Source organism: Benincasa hispida, chromosome 10 (assembly GCF_027475165.1).
Source record: "Benincasa hispida cultivar pf3 chromosome 10, pf3_genome.v1.1, whole genome shotgun sequence".
NCBI classification, from domain to species: domain Eukaryota; kingdom Viridiplantae; phylum Streptophyta; class Magnoliopsida; order Cucurbitales; family Cucurbitaceae; genus Benincasa; species Benincasa hispida.
In genome coordinates this window covers 7,529,312-7,551,345 of record NC_143487.1, presented here as the reverse complement: position 1 = coordinate 7,551,345, position 22,034 = coordinate 7,529,312, and the positions used below count along the sequence as shown (strand labels likewise).

Here is a 22,034-nt window from a genome sequence, read left to right as displayed (position 1 = left end):
AATACAATATGTAGATATACTTTTAAAATTTATAGTAAATTTTGAAAGTGATGTTAACCATTTTAGAAACATTCCCAAATATACATATAGTAATTTTTTAAACTAAGTCAACCATAATGATATTCACGCTAATTGCACAATTTTTTTTCTTTAATTTTTAAGTTTTTTTAAAACTGCGATCGCATATTTATTTTATTTACAAACACACATTGAACTTAGAACTTCTAACTTTAAAAAGAAAAATTATGTAATTCCAAATCAACTATGTTTATGTTTGCTTTTTATTATATATAAATATTACACTTTAAAACAATTGAGTACATCAAAATCTTTAAAAAAATCTATCGAGGTCTAAATAAGTAAATTATAAAAAGAAGAAAAATATTTAAATGTATATCGAGTAACATCTCCCTTTTTGTACGTATTATTAAATTGTCCAATCAATTTATCGTATCACAAACTCTTCGTATTTATTGGTTAGAATATTTTTAATTTTTTTTTTTTTTATGCAAGTGGATGCATAAAATTGGGTGCATCCTTAAAAAGAATGGATGATTTATCATTAATTCAAAGATTCAAACTAAGTTGAAGCTGGCAGGTGGATTGATTGGAGGAACCAATAAAATAATAGTGGTCAATGTATTCCAAGTGGACGACCATGTATCGAACAATACAAGTCCATATTGGACGACTGCATACCAAGATTTATTTAATGCCCATCACGTCTTTGCTTCAATCTGGAGAATTTTATTTAAGAACTTGTTTACAAATATGTCTTCAATTTTGGTTTAATAACAAGTCATCTACATAATTTTATTTCAAAACTTGTTTACAAATATCAATTACTTTCACTTTTGGTTTTATTATAAGTCACCTTTTAAATTCAATCTCATCTCAAATATAGAATTGACAACGAGATCTAGAGTAATTATTTTATAAACATTCCTCATTCCGTAATATATAATTCATTTTATAGTTAAAATTACTTTTTTTAATAAAAAAAATAATTATAAAGATTGAGTTTTTATTTCAATTTGATCTTTTAAATTTAATGTCAAAAGTTATTATACTTTTGGTCCTTAAGTTCTGAAGTTGATTTTAATTTAAGTTTTCCAAATTTCAAAGCGTCACAAATTTAATTTTGAAGTTTAAATTTTCTCTAATTTAGTCCCTATATTTTTAATACTTACACTTTCAATACTAAAGTTTGAAAGTGAATATTGAATAAAAAAATCAAGATTAAATATATAAATTTTGAAGCTTAAAAATCAAATTGAAATAAAAACTCAATCCCCAAAGATAAAATTATGGAACTTTGAAACATTAGAGGACTAAATTAACATAAAACTCAAAACTTTAAACTTTAAAGTGTGACAATTTTGAAATCCAGAGACTAAATAGAAACTAGACTCAAAGTTAAGAATTTTTTTTTTTTTTTTTAAAGACATCATTATGTGCAACCTAGACTACGCTTCATATGCTCTATTTTATAGTAAAATTAAATAAAAATAATTTAATGTTTAAAAATAAATCTATCACATAATAAATTTTTATCAATCTAATTTCAAATGGAAGTAGGCCATTTTTCCTTCCATGTGAAAGAAGTATCTAATTGTAATATCTTTAAAATAAAAGCTAGAGATGGGAAGGGTTGGAAGTTTCTTGGAAGGAAGGGCCCCAATGCCAGGTTGGCTTTCCATTTCTGTCCATGCAAAAATAAATAAAATAAAATATACGCTTAAAAAAGAATAAATATAATATAATAATTATTATTTTGGAATATTATCCGGATGGGGATGATGAGACAATCTTATCCAAATAATAAAATAATACTAATATGATTAAAATACCATTTAATACTATTATTTTTTTTTTAAAATTTTTAAATTTTTGTTTTTTTATGTACTCTCAAACGTCTAAGATCTTATTGCATTGACTTGAGAAAAATATGTTTTTCAAAAAGTTCATTTTTATTGAAATACTTTTGAGAAAAAAAAATATCGATTAAAATACACTTGAAAAGTTATTTTGAGTGGTTGCCAAACATTTTAATTTCTTCAAAATGATTTATTTTAAAATTAAAACTTAGTTTTAGTCTCTACTTTTTATAAATTTTAAATTTTGTCTCTCGAAATTACTTTTTACTAAAGTTAATTTAAAGATAATAATTTCAGGTAGGAAAATATGATATGTGAATATTTTTTTAAATTTATAATTAAAATATTATAAATAACAAAAAAAAAAAAAAAGACTAGTATGGAAGATTAATTTTAAGATTTATTCAACTTATAAAAATTAAAATTGAATTAAATGAAAATATATAGATTAAAATTGAATAATTTTACCGTAGAAAAACAAAAATAATATCTTTACCAAAATAATATCTGAAAAGTGAGGCAAAGAGTGAGGTCAATGATTATATATTGTATAAACACTATGCCCTCTTCTTGGCAATGATTATATATTTTCAATTTGTAAAGTTGGAATCATTCATTGTGCATGTGAAACCAAAAGGTGTGAGGGACAATTTTTCTCTCCTTATTATTTTTTAATTATTATTACTATTATTATTTTTAGTTTGCCGATAGCTTCGTCTTGAAATTAGATAACTATTTTAGTTTTATAAAAAAAGTTATCGATAATGATTATAATACTTTTCAAAACGTATGTGATCCGTCCGGATATGTTTATCATTTAAAATATACATTTTTTTTAGATTTTATAATCCTAAAAAGTGTTTTACTAGATTCTAAAGAAGCCATCAGTTGACTGGCCCACTTGAATAAATTGTGGGTGTGTTTTTTTTAATATTATTTACAAATATCGTATAGAAGTTGAGAAAGTATTTTTCACATTTTAAATTCTTTTATTAATACTTATTTTTATTAAAAAAAAACATGTAAAAAGAATATAAACTATATCAATTTAAAAAGGAAGTCAAATTATTAAAAACAAATATTTATATATTCAAATTATAAATCGATGAAGTTTAGGAAGTTTTTCAAACATTATATAAGTTAAGACGTTTTTCGAGTAGAAATCATACGAAACAAATAAGTTATCAAAATATTTTTAGATATTTACAAAATTATTCTTATGAAAAATAAGATATATCTAAAGATATCAAATATTAAATAGATTTTGAGTGTTTTTCCTTTCAGTTTCACACATTTTTGTAAGTCATTGAGATACTCTCTTCTCATCCTCTAAATCCCTTCTTATCCTGTGTGAGTAACATTTATTTGCAATTTTTTAGAAATTATTTTATATCTGGGTCACATTTATTTACCATTATTTAGTTTATTTTACATTGAGATTAGAATCATAATTTGTGGACTTAGTTTCTATGCAATTTGAATGGTAATGACATTCAAACTTTTAGGTGTTCTTTTTTTGGGTTTAAATGTTTTTAGATCATAATAGAGTTTAGGACAATATGCAAACTTTTTTTCTTATCAAAATGGTTGAGAACACAACTTAATTTGGTTTAATGGTTACATGAAAAATGGGTATACAAAAGGAAAAAAATAAAATAAAACCGACCATCTAGAGCTTAGTACTCTAAAATTACAACCTCACAATTTTGTTAAAAAGTTTGGAACAAAATAGTCATTTTTAATCGTTTAAAAATTAAAATAGATGATTTTGAAAATTTAGAAATCAAAATAAAATAAAATTGAGTTATCTTTTGGTAGTTTTTTTTTTTTAAATAATCTTAATTCGAAATTTTAAAAATTTATACAAAATATTGTTTGGTAATCATTTTCACACACTTTTGATTTTTACCATGTTATTATTATTATTATTTAACACGCATGATAGCGATGGAATGGAGAAATTGATTGTAATTGTTTAGTCAGTAATCGGAATTTGAAGCCAATAGCTTTATTGAGCTGTTTTAATCATTTTTCTCGGGTTAATTGAACAAGAGGGTAATTTTTGAAAGAAATTAAGAAAACGGGGTTGTTTAGAAATAAATTAAGAAAATGGTTTTTTTTTTAATTTTTTAATTTTTTAATTTTTAACTTTCTATCTATTTACTTTTTGTTTTTTTTTTTTTTTTGTTATCTCTATTTCAATTTCTATTTTCTTTAGTATTGAGATTGTCAAATGTTATTTTTTTTTGGTTATAAAATATAATTTTATTTCTAGATTTTTAGTTTAATTTCTATTTGATTTTAGGGCTTCAAAATGTTATATTTTTAATCTATAAATTTTGAGTAAGTTGTATTTCAATTTAGTATAAAGGTTTTACAATTTACAATTTTATCTTAAAATTTGAATTTTGTTTCAATTTGGTCTACAAGATTTAAGATTTGTACTTTAATCTTGACATATCATCATGTTAACATCTACTAACATCTTAAATCTTAACTCTTAAATAAAAAATTAAAAATAGTGTTGGCTCGAAAAAAAAAAAAAAAATCAATGGTGAAATTGTAACATTTTTAAATTTTAATTATATTACTTAGTAGTGTATACATGATGATATGTCGAGGTTAAAATGCAAATCTTAAATCCTTTAGACCAAATTGAAACAAAATTCAAATTTCAAGATAAAATTGTAACATTGTAAAACCTTTATACTAAATTGAAATAGGACTTAATCAAAATTCATTCGTTAAAAATATAACATTTTAAAGCCTATAAATCAAATAGAAATTAAACTAAAAATTTAGAAATAAAATTATATTTTTATAAAAAAAACATTTAAAAAAATAGTTTAGAAGGAAAAAAATGAAATGGAGATAAAAAGAAAACGAAATAGATAGAAAATTTAAAAAAATTAAAAAGAAAAAGTGGGTGTATCTCTTAAAGGGATGCACCCCATAAAAAAAAAAACCATTATCCTAATTTATTTCTAAACAACCCCCCTTTCCCTAGTTTTTTTTCAAAAATTACCCCTCTTATCCAATTAACCCGTTTTTCTCCGTAAATTGTCATATAAATAATTGTTTTTTTAATTATAAGTTTGATTTTTTTTTTAAAAAAAAAGATAAGAATTTCATTCTTATCCTTTGATAAACTTCATAAAAAAATCTCTATAATTTTGATAAAACTAAAATAACTTTTAGATAAATTCGAACTTTCTCCGAGATTACAAATTTTTAATTATACAACGAAATAATAAATGAATTTAATTGTTTAAAAAAAAGACATATAAATTAAAAATAATATGGGTATATAAATAAAAAGTAGAGATTGTTAGGGGGAGACCATACATTAATTTTAAATTCAGTCATATGTATACAAGTGATGACTGCGACTGGCGTCCTTTGGAAAATAAAAAAAAGTGCAAGTTGTTCAACTAATTTATTTAATAAGCAACCTTAAACCTATTCATATTTTCAAACATAATTAAATGAATCACGTACAGCCAAACACGTAAGGCGTCGACTTTGAAGACAATTAAAAAATCAATTTTTTAAAGAATTATTAAAATTCTATTTGTTCCTTTTAATACTTTTATATTTATCTATTTTGATAATGATAAAGAATAAAATAATAAAACGTAATAGATGGAAAGATTAAAAACAATAAATACGAAAATTTATGAAAATAACTGTGGAGTACCAAGAAATTTGGGGTATTTGGGCCAAATTTCGAATCGATAAAGTGGATTATTATATAGTTTATTCTGTACTTGAGATTTCAATTATAAGAGTTGGTATTTCCAAACCTACAATTATCTATAGAAATTGCAATAGGGTGGCTCATGAGCTTGTTCTAAGATGAAGTTCTCGTGTTGTTTTTTTTTTTTAGTTTTCTTCGAGGTGTCTTTTTGATATTCAGAATTTTATCACTTGACCTAAGTATCAGATTTGATCATGTGACGTTATCTAAAAAAAACTATTTTATTACTTCAAATCTCTCGGGTTTACTACACTATACTCATCATTCCATGTTTTCTATCATGCTAACTTAATTAATAAATTTTTTAATTGTAAATAAACGAGATTTTGTTTTTGTTTACTTTCAAAGAAGGAGACTAAGTCCAATAATTAACCCTAGGAAAAGTAAAATAGTGCTTTATTGATTAAGTTTGGCAGAAGGAAGGCTTTTCTATTGGCTACAAAAATAAGATTAAAAAAAGAGGAAAGAAATTTTTTTTAACAAATATTTTAAAAAAAAAAATCTAAAAAAATGTGGCAGGTTGCTTGGGCTGAAAAAAAAGAGAGAGGGAACATGGATTTTTCTTTGCGATCCTCACAATTCAAACTTTCAATCTATAAATATGGTAGGAGTTGTTGGTAGTTTTACAACCTCAGACAAGAAAGATTATTATAGTAGCAGAGATGGCTGTTAACATCATTGCAGTTGCTATTGTGATACCCAAACTCAATGAAAAGATTCCTTCCGACGACACCCTCTTTCTGAAGTTTGCTAGCTCCGATTTGGATAGAGGTAAGTGTTGTTTTTTATTTTTTTTAAAAAATGCATTTTTTATTTTTATTTTTGTATCGTAACCTTCATATTTAAATATGTAAAATCAATTTGAATGGTGGAATTGGAATATACGCACAGATGGACAGCAAAAGTCACTGATTGGAGGTGAGGCGAAATTAATCCAAAATGAATCATCGGAGCAAAAATACAAGTACGTTGCTAAAATTGAAGTTCCAAAAGGTTTTGGAGAAATTGGAGCTGTGATTGTTGAATTGAAAGACAACTCGACTGAAAAGTTTATCGATACTGTTCATATTGCAAACTCGACATCTCAAAACTTAGTTACGTTCAGCTGCAACTCATGGGTCCAACCCAAGAATCTTATTCCTGACCAACGCAGGATCTTCTTTTCCACTAAGGTTGGTTCATATTATTGTATAATAATGATGAGGTGATTCAAATTAATTGTCCTACTAATAATAATCGAATGTGGGCACGACAGTCCTATTTGCCCGAAGACACACCGACAGGACTGGTGAAGCTGAGAGTAGAAGACCTTGCGAACTTGAAAGGCCAAAAAGCTGATGGAACAGTAGATACGAATGAGCGTAAGGCGTTTGAAAGAATTTATGATTACGATGTCTACAACGACCTCGGAGATCCTGATGTAGACATGAAATGGAAAAGACCTGTTCTTGGTGGTTCAAATCAATATCCTTACCCTCGACGTTGTAGAACTGGTCGTCCTGCTTCTGTATCAGGTATATATCTATACTTCCTAGTGCAAATAACTTGTCTATACACATTTCATGAAATGTTTTTTTTTTTTTTAAACATTCTAGGTTTAAATAGTAATTTAATTCAAGCACTTTTGACTCTGGTTGTTTTTGCATTTCTATTTTCAAAAGAATAATAGTTAGGCGCAGTCATATTCCTATTTCTCTATATACAAAATAAATACAATAACTTTTTACAATTTTTTTAAAAAAATTTAATTGACACATGTCAATTTTTCATTGAGTGGACTAGGATGTACCCAAGTTTTTTTTTTCAAAATGTTTATTTTGGTTCTTATACATTGGACTTTGGTTCATTTTACTCTCTATTTTTGAAATATATTCATTAAAGTTCATTTCGATCTTGAATTTTAAAAAATTGACCTTTTTAATCTCTTAAAAATGAAATAAAAATTAAAATAATGAAGGGACCAAAATGATTAATTTTTAAAATAACAAAAACTAAAATGAACCAAAATTAAAATTGTATGATCCAAACTAGGTCAAAATCCACTAAAATGAATTAAAATTAAAAAAATAGAACCAAAATAATATCTAAACCAGCATTTTATTTAGGATCTGGGGTCCAATTTTATAAAAAACACTCGAGAAATATTTTCTAAAATTAAGAAATAAGAGTGGGTCACATGACAAATTCTATTGGACAAAAGGTGGGCTGCAAAATGGCTGATGCATTATGGATCAATTTCTTTAGAGCCTAACTGGCCAATTGTCTATGATATATATGTCACATAATAAACTCTGTTTTCTTCCATCCACAGTCCAAAATACACCAAAATATTAAGATTGAATACACATTATACTCATGTAATTGATGCACGAACATAAATATTACCTAAGATGCATTTGAGTGTTTTTCTTATTTAAATTAAAGTATCTTTCTCTATCATGTTTATTTTAAGGAAAAACCGTTTGTACCTATCTATTGTAATCTCTGTTACGCTCAATTAAAAATCGGCATATGTTATTTTTTTAATTATTAAAAAACTATTTTTTTAATGTATGTAAGAGAATGGAAAACATGGAATTAGGCTGCACCTAAATTTCTCTTAATGTAAAAATTAAGAACTACATCATAATTCTGTATCCATCAAAATTTTGATCTATAAATTTTAGATTTGAGTGAGCAAAACAAAAAAATTACCAAGTATTTTCTATATTCCTTTTGTTTAATTGAAAAAGAAATAAGAATGAATAATATATAATTAAATACCTTTCTTTATTTTTGTTTGTTTCTTATAAAAAAATAAAATGGGGGAGAGAGAGTTCTACTATGTGAAGCAAAGGACTTTGAAACTCTAACATTTGATTGTGTTAGATAGCTCAACCAATTGAATTATGATCCTGCTGACATGAAAATGTATTTGAGCACAACACAACACACATATAGTTAGTTGGAATATAATATTCGAGAACTAATATAGTACAATTGGTTAGATCCAAGGTCAGAACGAAGGGGTGAAGAAAGCTTTTATGTTCCTCGTGATGAAGCATTCTCAGAGGTGAAGCAGAAAATGTTCCCATCTAACCCAGGGAAGAAAGATAAGTTGGGAACCAAGCCTTTCTCCGACTTCACTCAGGTCGACTTAATGTTTAGAGATGGCATTGAAATCCCACCTGCTGCTCATGAAATTCTTAAATTTAATATAATGTCCACGCTCAATTTCTCTAATCAACCTGCCCCACCTTCTGTTGAGCCTAGTATTATTCAACCTGACAAGGCCCAGTTAATTAAATTCCCACCACCTGAAGCCCTAAAGAGTAAGTACACACATACAGGACTTTCTTTAGAAAAGTTAAAAAGTGAGAGTCCAAACTTCATTTACCTCACAATCATTGTGTTTAATTTCATTATATTATTTCAGGAGACAAGTTCAATTGGCTTAGTGATAGTGAATTTGCAAGACAGACACTTGCTGGTCTCAACCCTTACTGTATACAATTGGTCAAGGTGAGTGACAACTAATAATCAATCAACATTAACCTACTCTCTATAATATGTAATATTCATCCCTAATAAAAGTTGTTTAATTTTGTATGAATAAATTCAGAGTTGGCCTTTGAAGAGTGAGCTCAACCCTGAGGAATATGGACCTCCAGAATCAGGATTCACCACCGAACTAGTTCAAAAATTAATAGGAAATTCCATCACAGTTGAAGAGGCAATAACACAGAAGAAATTATTTGTATTGGATTACCATGACACTTTAATGCAATATGTAGAGAAAGTACGAAGTATTAAACGGACGACATTATATGGATCAAGAACGTTGTTCTTCTTAAATGCTGATGACACTTTGACGCCCTTGGCCATTGAGCTAACTCGACCACCAATGGCTGGGAAACCCCAATGGAAACAAGTTTTCTCACCCAGCACTCATGCCACAAATGCCTGGTTATGGAGGCTTGCTAAAGCCCATGTTCTTGCTCATGATTCTTGTGTTCACCAACTCATTATTCATTGGTACGTACGTATGTCTATATATGTTACATGCACATAAAAAAAAAAGTATTTGGATGCATTCTGGGTTGAATATAATCCATGTGTCTAACCATAGTTTTTCCACATGCAATTAAACTTTTTTTTTTTTTGCTATATTAAGTAGTTGGAGTGACATGATGAAAAAAAAATGTTTGATATCATCTATTTATGGGTTTGTTTAATTAATTTTGAGAAAGAGTCATGATTAGGAGGCTGCACCTAACCACCATGCTCTTCTCTTCTTTACCACACAAATAAAAAATAAAAAAAAATTATTTTAAAAAAAAGATTTTTCCTTTGAGAAATTAATCAAATATATATATGCAGGCTTAGAACTCATTGTTGCATGGAGCCATATGCAATCGCCTTAAACAGACAATTGAGTACTATGCACCCAATCTATAGACTATTGCATCCTCATTTTAGATTCAATATGCGGATCAACTCAAATGCTCGTGAAATTCTAATCAATGCTGGAGGCATCATTGAGAGCACATTTTCTGCTGCATCTTATTCCATGGAATTTAGCTCTTTGGTGTACAAGAAGGAGTGGCAATTTAACACACAAGCATTGCCCGAGGACTTAATTCGCAGGTAATCAAGACAACTTTTGATTTGAAATTAATAAAATCAAATTTGATCAATCTTGGTAGATCAAGATATGCAATGCTTACTAGTGATCAAATTTCAAAATGATCAGGGGAATGGCGGAAAGAGATGAAAGTGCACTACATGGTCTTAAGTTGGCCATCAAAGACTACCCTTTCGCCAACGATGGTCTAATCCTATGGGAGGCCTTAGTGGAATGGATGACAGAATATGTGAACCACTATTACCCAAATGAGAAAGCAATAAAGAACGATAAAGAGTTGAAAGCTTGGTGGAAAGAAATCAAGGAAAAGGGACATCCAGATAAAAAGAAGGAAGCAGGATGGCCCTCACTAAAAACCCCCAAAGACCTTATTCAAATCGTGTCAACCATAGCTTGGGTAGGATGTGGGCACCACTCAGCTGTCAACTTCATTCAATACGCACATGCAGGCTATTTTCCTAGCCGACCTAGTATTGCAAGGACAAACATGCCCACAGAGGACTTTGACCAAATTCCAGAAGAGTTTATAAGCAATCCTGAAGGTGTGATGCTTGAAGCCTTTCCTTCAATAGCTCAGGCTTCTACAGTGGCACAAACTATGTTGATATTGTCGGCCCATTCTCCAGACGAGGAGTATATTGGGAAGAAGATAGAGCCAGCTTGGGCTGAGGACCCCATCATAGCCAAAGCCTTTGACAAGTTTAAAATGAAGTTGGATAAAATGGAAAAGACTATCGACCTAAGGAATGAAAACAACGAGTTGAAGAATAGGCGTGGAGCTGGGCTTATGCCTTATGAGGTTCTTAAACCAACTTCAGGTTTTGGGGTTACAGGAAAGGGAGTTCCATACAGCGTCTCTACTTGAGCTACGTCCTCTCTCCGTATTCAATCATCCTTTCAGTCTTTTTACTTTCATTTGGAATAATAAGATGTAATTTTCATTTTGTTTGCGTCTTTTATCTCATGCACATGATATTATTATAATAATTTAAATATCAAGTAATTTATCTTTACATTTCAATTTTCTTGAAAGCAAAAACAGAAGATTTACATGCCCACGAGTCTAAAAATATAAAATAGGTATAAGAAGTGGAGCATATTTTATTTTTAAGTTGTGGAATAAGGGTCTAAAACATGAAATTTCTTTCCTTCTAGCCAAACTCAAATTTGTAAAAATAAGCTTACCTAAAAAGAAAGTGTTGCAACATGGAATGGTCGATGTACTCTTTATTGAGGGTCTCTTTTACATTAATGAGTTTTGGAGTCGCTACGATTCATATTAAAGGCATGATTTTTTGGTTTTTATGGTGACAAAACTCCTATGACCCATTTGTTTCTTACATGCCCATATTTTTATGCAGCATAATTAGATTATTGAAAACTTGGAGGAAATGACAAAATTCGGGTTCTTTTTATTTTTTTTTGTCAAAAATTGTAGATAATAAGAATTTTGGCAAAACGTGTGCCGCTCACATGACAAACACTTTTATAATTCCAAAGTTACTCCTAGTATGGTCGGATAATAGTATTTTTGAACACAGTGTAATTGCTATATTGTGTATCGATTATGAATAGAAACACAATATAAATAGGAAGAGTCGGTTATGAGATTCCAACCTCAAGGATTCAAGAGTAAAGCGAGCGGATCTTTTTTGCCCAATTTGAATTTTAAATTGACAGTTTAATATCAGATTTGATTTGATATAACAACTTTTCGAAAATATTCTGAAGGAATGAATCTCTAATTTGTATATCACAATTTTGATTTTAATTTATAATAGATCTTTGTATTTTACATTATCTTATTATTTTTTATATTTAAATTCAAACTAATATATTTGCTTCCAATTAACATTTTACTCATTACTTTATACATATTATCATCTAACAAACTATATATTTCATTCAAATTTTATAAATTTTTGTATATTTTTAATCACGTTCTTTTCATTATCATCTTACTATATTATTATACATGGATATATCTTTTTAACAAACAAAAGTATATGATCATTCATGCTAAATTGTCAAGAATAAATACTTATTTGTTTGTCAAAAAGACATATTAATGGTATAATAATATAATAAGATGACAATGAAAAGAACGTGAGTAAAAATATACAAAAAATTGTAAATTTTGAATGAAATATATAGTTTGTTAGATGATAATATGTATAAAGTATTGATTAAAATCTTAATCGGAAGCAAATATATTAATCTGAAATTAAAATTATAAAAAATAATAAGATAATGTAAAATTGACCATTCTGAACTCGTTCTTTAATAACCAGAAAGTTCAAGTCCAATGTACATATTGAGCATACATTAGATTTTCAGTAGCCGATGCATAGGGAACCTTCTGCATCTCCTTAGTCTCGAGTGTGATCTTCAGGCATTGACCTAAATGAAATTTATCACCTTTAGCGATAAGGGTATCTCCTGGTGCACAATCTTTCATGCCAAATCTACTCAAAATTTTTTCAATGTAGTTATTTTGTGACAATCTCAAAATACCTTGAGAACGATCTCACAGTATTTCAATCCCTAATACAAAAGAAGCATCACCAAGATCCTTCATCTCAAAATTCCTTTTGAGAAATCTCTTAGTGTCATGCAATAAACCTACGTCATTACTTGCTATGAGTTTGTCATCAACAAATAACACCAGAAAGATTGATTTACTCCCACTGAACTTGTGATATACACAATCTTCCACTATATTCACCTCAAAACTAAAGGAGGTTATCACTTCATGGAATTTGTGATACCATTGACGAGAGGCTTGCTTGAGACGGTAGATGGATTTCTTCAATTTTTTCACCATAGACTTTGAACTATCAAACACAAAGTTTTATGGTTGTATCATATAAATCGTCTCATCAATGTTCCCATTGAGATGCGCAGTTTTTTACATGATGTAACTCTAAATCAAAGTGAGCTACCAATGCCATGATTACCCTAAAAGAATCTTTCGATAAAACTGGAGAGAAAGTCTCTTTTAATCAATGCCTTCCTTTTGATTAAAACCCTTTGTAACAAGACGAGCCTTATATTTTTCGATATTGCCTTGTGAATCTCTTTTGACTTTAAATATCCATTTATAACCTATGGGTTTCACCCCTGATGGCAGTTCGAAAAGTTCCCAAATGTCATTTTCTTTCATGGATTTTATTTCCTCTTCCATAGCACTTATCCACTCTTGAGAGTTAGAACTTTGTAGAGCTTTTTGGAAGTTGATTGGATCATCTTCCATTACGCCCACATCATTTTGATGTTTTTGAAGAAACACAATATAATCATCTGGAATTGCACTTTTTCTCTCTCTAGTAGATCTCCGTAATGGCACTTCTTAAGGTTGTTGAGTTTAAACTTCAGGTTCAAGAATGGGGACTTCAATGTTGTCTTGTTCTATAATTGGTTCAATGTGTAGTCAGGAATTAGAGCCTGAACATCATTTATAACCACATAAGAAAAAGAAACTAATTCCTTTTCAAAGATAACTTTTCTTATGTATCTTCCCCCCAAACTCAACATCCTCAAGAAATCTAGCATTTCCCATCTCAAACAATGATCTAGAAGTGGGATCATAAAACTTCAAACCCCCAGAGCGCTCAGAATACCTAACAAAATAGCAACTAATAGTTCTTGAGTCCAATTTTCTTTCATTAGGTTTGTAAGGCCTAACTCCAGCTGGACAACCCCATATGTGAAGATGCCTGATACTAGGCTTCTTTTTTGTTACAGTTCATAAGGGGATATAACTACTGCTTTATTAGGTACCCTATTATGGATATATACTGCAATCTTTGGTGCTCACCCCAGAGGGATTCTAGTAGAGAAGAATGACTAATGATATTTCTTACCATATCTTTAAGTATTTTATTTCTCCTTTCCACTACACAATCGGGTCTGCTCGACATAGTGTATCACGAGGCGATTCCACATTCTTCTAGGTATTTGAAAAAGAGCCTTGAACATTGTTAACCTGATCCATCATATCTACTGTAGTATTTAACACCATGATCAGATTTTACAACCTTAATTTTCTTTCCAAGTTGAAGTTAAACTTGAAATTTGAAAGACTTGAAAACGTCCAAAGATTGAGACTTCTCATGAATTAAATATAGGTACCCATATCTTGAATAGTCGTCTATGAACGCAATAAAATATTGTTGTCTATTCCAAGAAGCCATAGGGAATGGACCACAAGTGTCTATATGTATTAGTTCTAAGATGTCTGAGCATCTGTGACACCTAATTTTCTTATGTTTGTTTGTTTTCCCTTAATAAATTCCACACAAACGTTGAAGTTACTTCAATCAAGGAAATCAAGAATTTCATTTGACATAAGTTTTTGAATTTTCTGTTTAGAAATGTGACCTAAATGCTTGTGCCATAACATAGCATAATTCTTATTTAATTTACGCTTTGTACCACATGAATTAGATAACAAGAACTTGTTAAATGAAGCAAGTGAATCAAATATATATAGATTATCAATTAAAGATCCGATACCACTAGCTTTAGGACAAGTGGGAGATTGTTGGGTTTGATACTCTAAATCTCGTGGTCTTTTAGTTTGTAATTGTATTTGTACAAACATTTTATTTATCTAATAAAATAAGAGGTAATTTATTCGAAATTTAGTTGCATTAATCCAAAAACCAATAAACTAAGATATGAGATTATCTGATGTAACTTAAACATATATGTGAAGACATACAGGTGGATCATGTTTAAGTGATAATCTGAACAGTCCGTAGTAGATGGATAAGACTAGATACCTTATCTTGGTGACATTACGGATATTGCCCGCTTTGTAGTTTCAATCGTTGTAAAGTACTACAAATGATCTGATCTTGATCATTCAGGTAGAGACATGTGAGCGGAGTATCCTATATAAAGAGTTTGTATAAGACTGGACTACGAAATAAATAGTCTATCTTTATTACACTGTTGCTAGAAGAAACTTACATTTCACTAGGATGACCATATGTGACTTAACCTGAATCTTGAGTGAGTTGTGAACTCCTGCCTATGAAGGCGATTTTTTGATCTATATAGGTGAGAGTGGCCGATTTTGCCAACTTAATAAGCCTACCAATTTGGAGAGTTGGGAACACAACTACACAAGAAGAAATTCACTCATTGCCTTTTGTGAGGGTAAATAAAGAAATTGCTCATTTATGGGCTGATTTCGGGGCTTGAACAATGTGGCCCCACACTATCTCCTGGCTCGAGAGGTGTATGATTATAGTTGGATTGTAACTAATTGTTCATAAGAGGGATCAGTGGTACTTAAGAAGTTAGATATAACTACAGGGGAAAAACGGTAATTTTGGCTCAGTTGTACTTACGAGAAATTTGTGAAGAGTCAATGCATTGTTGATTGGATAGATCTAATGGACGTAGAAATATACCTATAGTGTGATGAGTGCAGTTGTCGGTCTTTAGTGGAGTGACCGACAGTTAATAAAAAGTTGATTAGTTTAATTAAAGAGTTTAATTAATTAATCAAGTATCATTAGATCTTCAATCTATAGGTCCATAAGGTCCTCTCATTAGCTCAATTAGGATTAATGAGAATCAAATTAATTTTGGATTAATTTGAATTGTTCTAATGAATTAAAGGGAATTAATTATATGAGAAAATTGATATAATGTATATGATGCATTATAATATAGAGTTTTAATGAGAGAAACAAATATTTGAATATAATTCAAATATTATTATATGTATTTATTTCATATAAGAACTATAAGTTAAAATTAATATGAATGTTATTCATATTATAGGTTAGTTGAGAGATTGATAAACTATAGGTTATATGTGATATAATACAAACTATAGGTTATATGTTATATATGATATAACACATGGTTATTTATAATAATAAAGTTGGTTATTATTTGAAATTCAAAATTATGAATTATGAATTTTTGTTTTATAAATAAAAGGGAGGGTAGTTATCTTTTAGTGACTATCCACTCCCTTTAATCTCTCAATTCCACGTTTTTTTTTTATAGTGAGGGTTGGAATACTCTTCTTTTTTCCTCATATGTTTTTACTTGAAAGTGGAACTCTCCATGAAAATGTGAATTCTCTCAAGCAAACAACTTCCTTTTCCCTTTCTTCCCAAAATTAATTAAGAGCAAGCCCACAACTCCGCTTCGTTTCTCATCCTAGAGAATAATGGGGAAGCCCTCGTGGGGGTGCCCAAAGGAAATCTCGTTTCGTCGGGGTTAGATCGTTGTGTTCGTGTGAAGATTTCATGACATTGTTGTGAACGGAGAGGATATGTGAAGACTTAGTTTGTTGGAAAGAGATTTTGGAGGTTGGAGGAAATTTGAAGAGAGAATTGAGAAATAGGCTACTTGTGTTATTGAGCACTTCTAACTTTTTTTGGCTTGATACAGATGTTAAGACATACCTCCTATTTATACTAGTTGGTTCCCCTAAATCTATGGCTAGAATTTTGTCAACACATTCATGATTTAATGGTTATAAATTTTTATCTAGACTATTATCTACAATTACTTATTTTTCTCATACTTTCTAGAGAATCCTACAAAATGCTCAATATTTCATACATGTAATTTCTTAGAATATTATAATGTTTGATATTTCTAGAACTTGGGTTTTTTGTTTGGGCTAGACCCAATTACTTTTAACCCAAAATCAAGTTTACATTTCAACACCCCTCTTAAACTTGATTTTGTTACTCCCAGCAAAACTCTCAATCTTGTGAAGTCTTCTTTTCTAAGAGGTTTAGTGAAGATGTCAGTTACCTGATCATTAGTCTTCACATATTCTAATTGCACATTATTTCTTTTGATGCACTCTCTAATATAATGTCAATGTGTATCGATGTGCTTACTCTGACTGTGGAAGATTGGATTCTTGGCCAAGACAATTACTGATTTGTTGTCTATGAAAATTTTGGTTGGATCCACTTGTAGTAGTCTCAATTCATGTAATAGATTTCTCAGCCAAATTTCATGATAAACACATGAGGTAGCAGCCACATATTCTGCTTCATATGTTGAGAGAGTAACAATCAATTGCTTCTTTGACATTCACATGAAGGCATCGTCTCCTATGTAGAACACAAAACCAGCCGTATTCTTATGGTCATCCACATCTTCACCCCAATAGCTATCATTGTATCCCAAGAACTTATAATTATCAGAAACAGAATAGAATAGGCCATAGTTTATCGTACTTTTGATGTATCGAAGAATTCTCGTTCTTGCCTTTAAGTGTGTGGTTGTTGGTTTCTCCATGAACCGACTGATAACTCCAACTGCATAGAGAATGTCAGGCCTTGTGCATGTTAAATATCGCAAACTTCCAACCAAGATTTTAAAGAGTGCTGGATCAACTCTTTCTCCTTCCTCACAACATGATAGATGGATTCCACATTCCATGAGTGTATTGATTGGATTAGAATCCTCCATTTTGAACTTCTTGATCACTTCCATAACATAGTCTTCTTGTATGATAAAAATGCCTTTATCTTCTTACTTTAATTCGATGCCAAGGTAGTAAAACATGGGCCCGATGTCGGTCATCTCAAACTCGCTCGTCCTCTCTTCTTTAAACTCATTGAACATGCTTGGATTGCTACCTATAAATATCAAGTCATTACATACAAGCACACAATCAATACATCATTATTTTGGACTTTGATGTAAAGTGTGTGCTCATATGGACACTTAATGAAACTTTTTTGTTGTAGATACTTGTCTATTTGAGCATTCCATGCGCTTGGAGCTTGCTTTAGTCCATAAAGTACCCTTTTCAGCTTTAAAACTTTATCTTCTTTTTCCTCAACTTTATAGTCTTGAGGTTGCTCAATGTAGACTTCTTCCTTTAGTACTCCATTGAGGAAGGCAGATTTCACATCCATTTGATGGATTCTCCAATTTTTCTGAGCTGCTAATAAAATTATTAATCTAACAGTTTCAAGTCAAGCAACAAGAGCAAATACCTCATCATAGTCGATGTCGACTCTTTGGCTATAACCTTTTCCACTAGTCTTGCCTTGTATCTTTCAACTTCTCCTCTTGCATTCTTCTTGGTTTTGTAAACCCATTTCACACCAATTGTCTTGTAACCTTTTGGAAGTAAAACTAGCTCTCATGTGTTGTTCTTCTTGATTGCATTAATCTATTTTTCCGTAGCGTTTTTCTAATTTGGATTCTCCATAGCTTCTTGAAAGTTCATGGGCTCACAATCGGCAAAAAGACAACAAAGAAAGACTATCTTGATTTTCAGTTACCTCGTAAATTTCTTGTAAGCTTCTGAAGCATTGAACACTTGAGCTTGAGCTTCTATCCTATTGAGAACTTGAAGTTGGTGAAGCTAGTGGCATAAAAGGCTCCTCTCTTGTTTGTGTTGTAATTATTTGTTCCATATCATTTTCTTCGAAGTAGGGCGAGAAGTTGTAGTCTTCATCATGTCTTCCTCAATCCCATTTTCCTTCTTCATCGAATACTACATCTCGACTCAGGATTGTCTTTCCTGTATCTGGATTGTAGAGCTTGTAACCTTTGGTATTTGAGTCATAACCGATGAAGATGTATTTTTCACTTTTGTCATCTAACTTGCTTCTCTTTTCATCTGCTATATGCACATGAGCAATGCTTCCAAAGACTCTGAGATGGGAAATCCCAGGTTTCCTTCCATTCCATGCTTCTTGTGGCCTTTTTCCAGATACACTTCTTGTTGGAGATCAGTTAGATAGGTAGACTGCACATGCTACTGCTTCTGCCCAAAACTCCTTTAGCAGTCTTTTACTTTTAAGCATACTTCTTGCCATGCTCAAAATTGTTATGTTCTTTCTTTCTACCATTCCATTTTGTTGAGGGGATCTTGACACAGTCAAGGGTCGACGAATTCCATGATCTTCACAATATTTTTGGAATTCATTTGATGTGAATTCTTCTCCACAATCAGATTTCATGGCCTTGATCACTAGATCACTTTCTTTCTCAACAAGGGATTTAAACTTCTTGAAGTTCTTGAATACCTTTGATTTATGCTTTAAGAAATATACCTATGTTTTTCTCGAAAAATCATCAATGAAAAGAAGGATATAATTACTCTTACCAAGTGAACTTGGCTTAATCAGTCCGCATACATCTATATGTATGAGTTCCAAAGGCCTTTGAGCTCTTGAGTTTGACTCATTTAGGAAGCTTTTCTTGAACTTCTTACCACGTAGACATCCTTCACACACTTGATCAGAGTGGCTTATGGAAGGCATCCTTTTCACTATGCTTTTCTTGGAGTGTGACTTTAATCCCCCAAAATTGAGATGCCCATATCGAAGATTCCAAAGCCAAGATGCATCTTTGTAACAGATCTTGAGACATTTTGCGATGTCATTTTGAATGTTGGCTATAAGCATTCTATTTTTTGACATTGGCACCTTAGCAATAAATTTACTTGCATTATCTCTTTTGGAAAGGTTATTGTCTTTTAATCAAATGTCATATCCTTTTTCTAGGAGTTGGCCTAGACTCAAGATATTACTCTTCATATTTGGCATGTAATAAACATTTGAAATAAATTGGTGATCACCATTCTTCAATCGGATGAGAATGTTACCTCTTCCTTTTACTTCTACCTTGGATTCATCTCCAAAGGCTACATTGCCACTCATCGATTCATCAAGTCCCACGAACATGCTTCTTTCTCCACACATATGGTTGCTTGCTCCATTGTTCAAGTACCATGCATTATTTTTTATCCATTCATCATTCGTGTAAGCCATTAATAAAGTGCCACATTCTTGACTTCTTTCTTCGATATAGTTCACTTTTTCTTCAGCTTTATTGTTTTTTGGAGCTCTACATTTGGATGCATAATGACCAAACTTCTGACAATTATAGCATTTAATATTTGATTTATCATACCTTGATCTTGAGTTTCTTTGTCCACGACCTTTTGTTGAGTTTCCTTATCCTCTTGGAGTTATTGTTGTTGTCTTCATAGGGTCTCCAACCACATCCTTGTCCTTGTCCATGACCTCTTCCTCGTCCTCGATGCTCACCATGTTCTTGTCCTTGTTCGCTTCTATTATTCGAACTAATTGCTCCACTAGTCGAATCAACTTGCAGCTTGAGCAATTGATCGACGATACCTTCCTTCTTTTTTTCTTTTCTTTATATGCTTGTAACGAACCCATGAGTTGCTCAATGGTCATGACCTCTAAGTCTTTTGTCTCTTCGGTTATGGCGATAATATGTTCAAACTTTGGATCTAATGATCTTAGTATCTTCTCCATGCTTTTAACATTATCAATCTTTTCACCATTTCTTTTAAGTTGATTGGTGATAGTTAAGACTCTAGAAAAATAGTCTGAGATGGGTTCCCCTTCTTTCATATGCAAAGTTTCAAACTCAACTTAGAGTTTGAAGACATACATTTTTAACTGGATCTGCTCCCTTGTATGATGTTTGAAGCTTCTCCCATGCTTCTTTTGCCATCTTTGTTTCCAAAATCTTCTCAAAAGCATCATCATCTAATCTTTGATAGATTAGATATAGAGCCTTCTCGTCTCTCTTTCTTGAGTCTCTCAAATTATCCCGTTGTGCTTGAGAAAGACCACCATCATTCTCCGATTCGATGTATCGGCCTTTCTCTACGATCTTCCACACATATTGTGAGCCAAGGAGAGCCTTCATCTTGATACTCCAATTATCATAGTTGCTCTGGTTGAGCATAGGAACTTGGAATGGAACCATGCTATTGCTTTTCATCTTCTTGAAAAGAGTCTTTAGACTCTGATACCACTTTATTGGAAAGAGATTTTGGAGGTTGGAAGAAATTTGAAGAGAGAATTGAGAAATAGACTACTTATGTTATTGAGCACTTCTAATTTTTTTTTACTTGATACAAATGTTAAGACATACCTCCTATTTATACTAGTTGGCTCCCCTAAATCCATGATTAGGATTTTGCCAACACATTCATATGATCTAATGGTTACAAATGTTTATCTAGACTATTCTCTACAATTACTTATTTTTCTCATACTTTCTAGAGAATCCTACAAAATACTCTAATATTTCCTACATGTAATTTCTCTAGAATATTCTAATGTTTGATATTTCTAGAACTTAGACTTTTGTTTGGGCTGGGCTCAATTACTTTCAACCCAAAATCAAGTTTACATTTCAACATAATTCATCAAGGATAAGTCTTCTAATTCCCTATTTCCTCTAATTTTCACAGTAAACTGTATGCTTAATTAGGTGTTGTTTATCAAGTTTCTGTCTCTGTATTATTATGATTCCGTAGGTACTGATTTTTATTTAGACGTCTTTCATTACTTGGATCTTGGTTACTATTAGTTGAGCATTTTGGCAGATTTATATAAATGTAGTATATGGAACAGAGAAACTAGGTGCATTTGAAATTTATGATCACTTGGTGACACTGGTTGAATATAGTTTATGAGTGAAAGATATAGTAAAGTGGCTGCATAATTTTTCTATTGTTAATTTTATCTTAAAATGTCATTTATAATTAAATTTTGATAAACTAAATGATTTAGTAATTGGCCATCACAAAGCTTTTTCTACTCGTTGAGAGTGGGACTGAAGATGAAATTAAGATTTCAAGCAGGTTTCGTCACAGAAAATTTCCCTACTTTCTTTAGAGCTTATCGAAGTTGTCATCGTTTCCTTTCCACTCATTTATAGTTTTTTCATTTTGAGACAAATTTTGGTAATTGTAAAATCAGAGATTAGTATGCATCATGTTGTA

General features: G+C 30.6%; 1 protein-coding gene and 1 pseudogene across 1 annotated transcript; one reads left to right on the top strand and one right to left on the bottom strand.

Annotated features, from left to right (window-relative positions):
* The first annotated feature begins 6,088 nt into the window (after positions 1–6,088).
* On the top strand, positions 6,089–11,271 carry LOC120087584 (linoleate 13S-lipoxygenase 2-1, chloroplastic-like). The gene is made up of 8 exons (XM_039044400.2): positions 6,089–6,405; positions 6,526–6,806; positions 6,890–7,148; positions 8,622–8,945; positions 9,050–9,135; positions 9,236–9,648; positions 9,994–10,260; positions 10,367–11,271. The coding sequence occupies exons 1-8, from the start codon at positions 6,297–6,299 to the stop codon at positions 11,121–11,123; spliced, it is 2,496 nt and encodes an 831-aa protein (XP_038900328.2). The 5' UTR covers positions 6,089–6,296; the 3' UTR covers positions 11,124–11,271.
* Positions 11,272–20,061: 8,790 nt separating this feature from the next.
* Positions 20,062–21,141, bottom strand: LOC150033082 (uncharacterized; annotated as a pseudogene).
* Between the last annotated feature and the right edge of the window lie 893 nt (positions 21,142–22,034).